Source organism: Cylas formicarius, unplaced genomic scaffold, assembly GCF_029955315.1.
Source record: "Cylas formicarius isolate icCylForm1 unplaced genomic scaffold, icCylForm1.1 PGA_scaffold_7__23_contigs__length_41026272, whole genome shotgun sequence".
Lineage (NCBI taxonomy): Eukaryota > Metazoa > Arthropoda > Insecta > Coleoptera > Brentidae > Cylas > Cylas formicarius.
This window is the reverse complement of record NW_026844352.1, coordinates 4,846,515-4,854,284: the sequence shown is the minus strand read 5'-3', so window position 1 is coordinate 4,854,284 and position 7,770 is coordinate 4,846,515. Positions and strand designations below refer to the sequence as shown.

General features: G+C 37.1%; 2 protein-coding genes across 3 annotated transcripts in view; both read right to left on the bottom strand.

Moving 5' to 3' along the window:
• Window positions 1-299: 299 nt before the first annotated feature.
• Window positions 300-1,747, bottom strand: LOC132704615 (large ribosomal subunit protein uL1). Its single transcript, XM_060674731.1, has 4 exons — window positions 1,630-1,747; window positions 1,356-1,511; window positions 748-1,069; window positions 300-529 (listed from the first exon to the last, which is right to left on the bottom strand). Exons 1-4 carry the CDS (start codon window positions 1,719-1,721, stop codon window positions 359-361), a joined length of 741 nt encoding a protein of 246 aa, XP_060530714.1. The 5' UTR covers window positions 1,722-1,747; the 3' UTR covers window positions 300-358.
• Window positions 1,748-3,266: 1,519 nt separating this feature from the next.
• LOC132704336 (protein kibra) overlaps window positions 3,267-7,770 on the bottom strand; it is a 100,127-nt gene continuing 95,623 nt past the window's right edge. For both annotated transcript variants that reach the window (XM_060674272.1, XM_060674273.1), the window contains 2 exons: window positions 4,974-6,031; window positions 3,267-4,311 (listed from right to left, as the gene is read on the bottom strand). In XM_060674272.1, the coding sequence (XP_060530255.1) occupies window positions 4,095-4,311; window positions 4,974-6,031 (1,275 nt within the window). In that variant the 3' untranslated portion in view covers window positions 3,267-4,094. The remainder of the gene's footprint in view (window positions 4,312-4,973; window positions 6,032-7,770) is intronic.

Below are 7,770 nucleotides of genomic sequence, written 5' to 3'. Positions count from 1 at the left end.
CGTAACACAGTACCTCGAATTATTAAGTGGTCTGCGAAAGATGTACTATTTTTTCCCACGATGGGCAAATGGCTAAGGACATTCGGCCATATCGCGCCCGGGCGGTTTAATGAAAATACAGAACGCATCTGAGATGACAACTTACCCGAAGGGTTAAATGAAAACGAAGTTTCCGTAGTGAAAAGAAACACATGAATTCTGTATCGTTTTAACATTAAACGGGTACTAATTCAAAAAGTCTAAAAGCCGAGATAACTGTTTAGATTTTATGGACTTGCCTAGGGTGTTAAAATAAATAATTCTATCACCGAAACATTTATTATACATATCAAGTATGTAAAAACCAAACGAAAGTCACTTAATATAACCTTTGAGGAGGTCCCATGGTTGATTTAACATGTAATGACCTAACATTTTGCCAATGTTTCTTCAAGAGCGAAACCAAAAAATTGATAGAAAGATGTACATTCTGGACCAGCTCATCGGGAGTCATATCAACATGACCAACAGCTACTGATAAACAAAGTACCTAAAACAAAAATCATTTAAATCACAACAAATAATAAAAACAATCAGACATTCAATGTGTATGCAAATGTTAAAACCACAGTAATAATGAATTATTGAAGTGGCAGTTATAATTGCAGTTTTCTGTGGCACCATTTTTCCATACAGAGTGAATTTTTAATACAACACTCTGTTGGCTTAATGATGCACCATCAATGATGATAAGAGTACTTTACCTACCTTTTTCATTTGGAATTTGATGGTAGCTTTTACTTCATCAATTTTTTGAGTCATTGATTCCTGGTGAGATAAAAGACCCGGAAATTTACCAGCCTTATTCAATCCAGGACCCAACAGTCGTGGAATTTGTTTGATTAAAGCTTCTGAAGCTAAAAATGCATCATATTTCTTTGCCAATTTCTTAACCAGCTTCTTGTTCTTGTTCAACTTTTTCAGAGCTTCCACGTCCATGAACGGCACATTTTCCTTCTTAGCTTCATCACAATGCTGTTGATCTCCCAAAACACATACTTGCATTTTTGGTCGAGGTATGTGCTTTAGTCTGTTAAAAAAAATCCAAGAATAGTAAACAGAAAGTAGCAGTCTCATTTTTATACAGTTAATATCCCTGGTAATAGGCCACTTACCACAAATCGGGATACATGAAAAAAAAAATTATTCGACAACCTTAGGTAAACCTAAGGTATGTCTTCCCAGTTATTTTAAGACCCTGGGTGCAGGTCCGCTGATAAGCATCAGCTTCCCAATATATTGAACAAATTAAAAGCTTATAAAATAAGGGGAAAGGCTTGAAAAGCTTTTAAGTTGCTAATAATCGGGTTACATACTTGACGGTGCCGCTAAAACGCTTATCCTTCTGCGGATCGTAGTTTTTCAGACCGATCTGAATTTCGACTGTCTCCAAAAACTTTCTTTTTTTATCCTTGGCATTTGTCAATACGGCATTAACACATTCGTAAAGTGTATCACGAGACACTTTAGACCTTAAAATAAGAAAATACTGTCAGTCATTTGCAAACAGCTTGCAATCCAAACATATTTTGGAATGGAAAATGAAAAACGGTTAGCGATTGTTTTGATTAATTAAAATAAAAAACTTACGACATTTTCGGGTACGAAAACTGACACGCTCTCACAAATACACGAATAAGAAAGACCCATAGAAAAAAAATGGGAATGTACCAAGATACCATAGATAAGTTGGGAGATGGAAATAAAATACTTAACTATGTTCTATTACCATAACATAATGCAAGTTAACCCAAATGAGGTGGTTTACTACCTAAATGCATGGAAATAATCTGAAACTGACCCGAGTTTTGATGGACTTTGAGTATTTTGAGTAGCTAATATAGAATTTTGTTTGGATAATCACTCGTTATTTTCATTTAATGTCAACATTAAATCGTTTTAGTACCTATTTAATAATTATTGGGAAGCAGAGTAGGGTAGGGTCTCAGGTAGGGTAAAAATAATACTATTGCAATCAAGTGTGGTTTATATTTATTATCTTGAAATACATATATTAATTAAATATTGTTACACATAAATACAGAAAACTAGCGAGCAAAACGATTTACTTGTAAAACTTTGTGTTTTACGGCATTCTACCATTTTAAATATACAAAAATCAACAAATACTTATAAACTAGAAATCCCTGTTTTTGGATATATTAAAGAACATATTAAAAAACAAAAGATATATTACGCATACATAACAACTATTTATAGGTGGTAGGTAAATAATAACATGTGTTCATATGTAAATAATTGACATTAATATGCCTTTTTCAAAAGCCATTGGGTTCCTTTTTCCAACAATTATCATATTATAAATTAATTCGTACATTTTTTTCAAGTGGTCATTTTGATTTTTCCAATATATTCCATAGGCATTTTTTGACGGGACACTCCCGTTTGGAACGTAGCTATTAAAAATATCGTACCATAAATTAACATCACCTATAAAGTTTCCCAAATCCTCTGCCATTTTCTTATCTTCTCCTGGCTTATAATGTAAAAGAGCAGTAGAAACATTAGAGAGAAGATGCGGAGCAAGTCGCACATTTTCACAATTTTGATGTAACTTATCCCACTGAAAAAAGTAAAAGAAATGTATTTCTTACCTTTACCTATATTATTATGTGTAATATTTTAAGCTTACCTCCTAACACAAAACTAAGTCTTTGTTTAAGCTGTTTTTCTCAGTTCTCGCCACTCAAGCTCATACAATTTTAAAGTATTTGTTAAAGCTTAAAAACACTGTTTTGTCCAAGTTTTTTTTTACAGAAATACAATTAACACAAACATAAGCGCACTACTCATTAATTTAAATTATCTTCAAAAAACACAAAATACAACGGTGTAATGCGCCTTCAAATGACTTGACAGAATACGCAAAAACCGTTAGAGGACTTCGCTTACGTCACAAGCGACCACGTGCGATCGATAATTTTGGCGAACGTGTATGTCTTATGGGTTTGGGCAATCCTATTAGATTTACGATTCTTCGGATAGGACAATACCTTAGTCTCGTTGAATAGGACCGCAATGAAAATTTTTTAAATTCATGGCCTTTAGACCAGAGTTTTATTGAAGAAGGTATGGTAACGGGAGTATTTTGTATTGCATAATAAATTACCATAAAATTACTTGGACTTCCATTAAATAAGCTCCCTCAGTCTCTTAACTACTGGTATTTTCTAATCAAAACCAGGAATTTCTTAAAAACAGGATTTATTAAATAATATTAGAACATATAATATACTCAGTTTAAAATGTATACTTTTATTTAAAAAAAACATACCATATATTTATTTTACAACTTTAAAATTACTATGTACATATAATACAGGTAAAAAAAAAATCACTAGTAACCGTAAAGACGCTATAACAAAATATAGGCTCGACTAATATAGCCGAGGTAATAAATAATTTTGGTCTTTCGCTTATTTAGAAATTCTTTCCGAGTCCACTTCTAAAACAGTAAAAGACTATGGCTTTACGAACATAAAAGAAAACTTGACGATCATTCATAAAAAGTTGGACTTTTTAAGAACAATTTTTCTTGTTAGAAGTATATTTATAAGAGAAATGGTAACAAAGTTAAAAAAAGATTGTACTAAACTGTTATGTAACAAATGTACATCATGTATGATATATTATAGCCATTATTTAAAGTGCAGTTAAATCTGCCTACATTTAAACAGCCCACCGAGCCCTATAAAAGGGCCGACAGAGCAAAACCCTATGTCATTAGGGGAATTTTTGAAAGTTCCGATAGAAATTCTGGTGCTGCCGATTGAATTTTCATATTTAAAAATACACTGTATGGTGAGCGGCGAATTTGGATTTCTGCACCGATTAGAAACTTCGAGTATTTCACATTTCAAGACAAGCATCAGATCTGAAGGCACACTACATCACATCAGTCGAAAATAAAACATGGCCAAGGGCGCGTAAAACACCCGACAAATATCGCCTATGGCTTTCCAGTTTCTGATAGAAATGTTCCATTCTATCACGAAACAAACCGTTATGACATCTGTTTCATCAACAGTTTCACCTCAGACTTCGACCCCGAGTACCCTGTCTATGACATAAGCATATAGTGATTCGTCCCTCTGTTCACGAGACTCCTCGTCGTTGATAATACTAGCGGTTTCTTCCGCATACGACCTAAATTCTTTGTGCGACTTCTTCGGTGTACTACATGTGCTGCTTTCCTCGTTGGGCAAAAACGGGACTGTTGAATTGGTCCTTGTGAAGAAAGCCATTTTTTCTCTGAAACGGCAAAAGTGCAATATTAGGCGCGCAATCAAATTCTACTTTCATTTCACCATCATTTTATCCAACCACAGGACCCCTACAATAAAGTGGAGAAACGACACACTGCAAACAATCACTTTTAATGTTATACGTTTTTATTGATTTTATGGACATTGCTTAGAAAAGTATTTGGTACCAACCAGCATTCGCTTAGCATGTATCCACGGTTTAAAGGTTGGTAATGAAAAAGTTTGTACTTCCGGCAATAGCCGTTGCATTGCGTTGTTTTATTGTGTCAGATGGCAGTCGCCAGATCGTGTAGATTCGATGAAAGGAAGCCAGTTTTGAAGTAGTATTTGAAATACGAAAACATTAATGAGGTTGAACGGCGATGGCCAAATGAGTATAAAACAGATTTTTACCTATGGGGAACACTAAAGTACAGTGATATTTTTAAGTTGGATTTTAAGATACACTTTCTCCCAAAATGAGAGGACAGCATCAATTACTTTGCAAGTTATGTACTTTTAAACAGCGGAAAACTTTTTTTGGACCGCTCTGTATTACTTTGACACGATTTAGACGCTTTGTACGTGACGAACGTCGATGCTACACGGGATATTATCGTAATGGGCGATCAATTTGGAAAATTCGAAGGGTTTTTCGCAAAGACTTACTTGAACGAAATAAAATCCGGCTTCCCGTTTCCCGCTTTCGTCTTCCTCAACTTGTAAATCTCCTTCGACACCTTCCGCAGCATCTTCTCGACCTTCTTCTCGTCCGGCGTTTTCGTCGACCGTTCCGCCTGCGCGATCAAGTTCTGGAACTGCTGGTTCTCGAGGAGGCACGTGGCCGATCCGGTGTCGCCGCGTTCCTTCGCCTCCTCCAGCCTCTGCTTCAGCTCCCTGAGCCTGGACAGGTCCGAGTTCAGCATGTCGAGCCGCGTGTGCTGCGCCCGAAGGTCCAGCTCAAGATCTAACGAGGTGCGGGGGGTAGGGGGCGCTCGGTTCTGCGTTTTGCTCGTCGCCAGCGTCGTCGTCGAGCACGACGGCCTCCTGAATCTCAAAGATCGCCGCTCGATCGCGTACCTTTCGAACGGTTTCCCGCCCCCCTTCCTGTATAAAGGCATCGCGCTGTCGCTGTCGCTACGATTCAACTTGCAGATGTACTCCTGCTTCGAGATGTGAGCGCTCGGCGAAAACGTCTGGGACCTTTTGATCGCTCCCTTCTCTTCCGTCGCGCCTTCCGCGGCGAGTTTCATTTGTTTCGCGTGTTCCGGATAAAAAGCGCACTCGGTGTTCGTCTGTTTGTCGACGTACCTATCGTCGTCGTCGTCGTCGTCGGAATGCTCATGCACCACGTCTAATCGCTCGTTGACCAGGAATTCGATGGCGTTCTCGTCGTCTTTGTCCATTACGTCGATGTTCTCGTCGTCCGAGTCGTCCGAATTATCGTCGCTCTCGTATTCGGCCGTGTGCTTCAGGCAACTGTACAACTCTTCGAAGTTGAGGTTGACGTTCGGCACGATGGCGTCTTGGTTTCGCGTGAGGGTCGACGTCTGCGACGAGATGATCGTCGAGTCGTCGGAACTCTCCTCTTTGCCGCTCTGCTTGTCCTTCCACTCGGACACCTGCTTCGATGCGAGCCGCGGATCCTCTTGCAGGCACAAAATGTTGTACCATTTCTGCGTAGCGCTTTGCACGTTGAAGTCGGCCAGACTCACCTGGGCGCATCCCTGGAACGGCAACGAAAAAAGTTTTTTATAATAATAACGATTACAAAACTTCCGGACTCCTCTTTAGTATTGCTGATATTGGTGACAAGTAAAAGGGACTGCCACAGAGTGATTTATTACTACTGTTTAACGTTCCCTCACTGTAGGAGATAAAGTCTGTTCATAGATATAAGAAAGTGACTAAGTGATACGAATTAAGGAAAGACCCGGGAAAACTGTAAGAATGAAATATGGCCGAACAGGTCTGTACTTTGCTTAGAATTTTATTATTTAGGGTTTTGTTAGGAAAGATACTAAACAATATTTATTTATTTATGTATGTATTTATGTTTAAATCTAAAATAAAATTACAAATTAATTTTATTACCTACTTAAATTCGATATACGATTGTTCTGCTTTTGTATATGTTTAACAGAATTTGCCCAACTTTGTGGAGGAGGAAAAACACTGTTACGACAAGTGGCAGATTTCAGTTGATGCCAAACATGTTTGACGTGATTAAATATACAGTGGTAAGGTGGAAGCCTTAAAACTGTATGCCTTACATTTTTTGCATAATTATCACTGACGTATTCCTTTTGCAGGTCCAAGCTTTGTAGAACCTCAACTAATTGCTTTTTGGTATAATCTTCGTGAAAATAAATGTCGTTATTATACATGTAGTTTTGGATTGTTGCTTTTGTGTCACATGAGGAAGGGGTTTTATTCAACTGTGTACTGTGTGCATTGTCCATTACAATTACGCTGTTAGGAGGAATGTTTGGAACTAGTTTGTTTTTAAACCAACGTTCAAATAAATCAGCGGTGGTGTCTTCATGGTAATCCAGAGAAGAATCTTTAATATTTTCCGCAGACAGAGAAAGTCCATTTGGAATCCAATCATCTTTAGAGCCAGCATGCAAAATAGTTATTCTTTTACCTCTTTTTACGCCGTATTATATCTTGATCACTTTCATCTACACTCGAGAAAATGTCAGCATCGCTTCTTTTTTTCCTCACTGAAATGGGATTAATCACAATTTTTCATACAGCTGATGTTGGAATTTTCGTCAATGTGGCCACTTTCAATGAGAGTCAAATAAACATTGTTTTGGCTTCCTTGGTCTCAATAGAATAGTGTTATCTACATTTGGGCGGGAGCATCTCCTGAGATACACTAGACTCGAACATATTTTGCATAATTCGCACACGATTCAACACACGCTGTATTACACACGAAATAAGATTGATTACTAATAACCTTAAACTAAGTGTTATACCAAACCAAAGAATATTAAACACAGGTAGGTATAAAATTATTTTCTATCACAGACCACAATTTCTTATAATCTATGAACAGATCATACCTTGGCCCTGAGTTGCTGAGCCTGCTGAACTTTTAGGTTCCTTCAAGGACTATAAGGGCATCACCTGTATTTCATCTAGTAACTCCAAGAACCAATTTTTTGATTAAAGGTGTTCCCTATCAGTTGATGAAATTATTTAATGACTGCTGTAACGATATGGACGTTTTTTGTCTTAGTCGCACATTAATTAAACTTAAATTTGAAATATTATAATGGATTGTATGTTTCACTATTACCAGTGAATATAGTTCACTACTTATTATAATTATACTTATACTTCTCCAGATGAAATTGTGTTCCAAATGGATGTTAGTCTATTCAACAATAAAGATTGTTATTATTATTCAAGACCTGAGTCGCGGTTGCTTATAGATTTCTATAGATTATGGAAC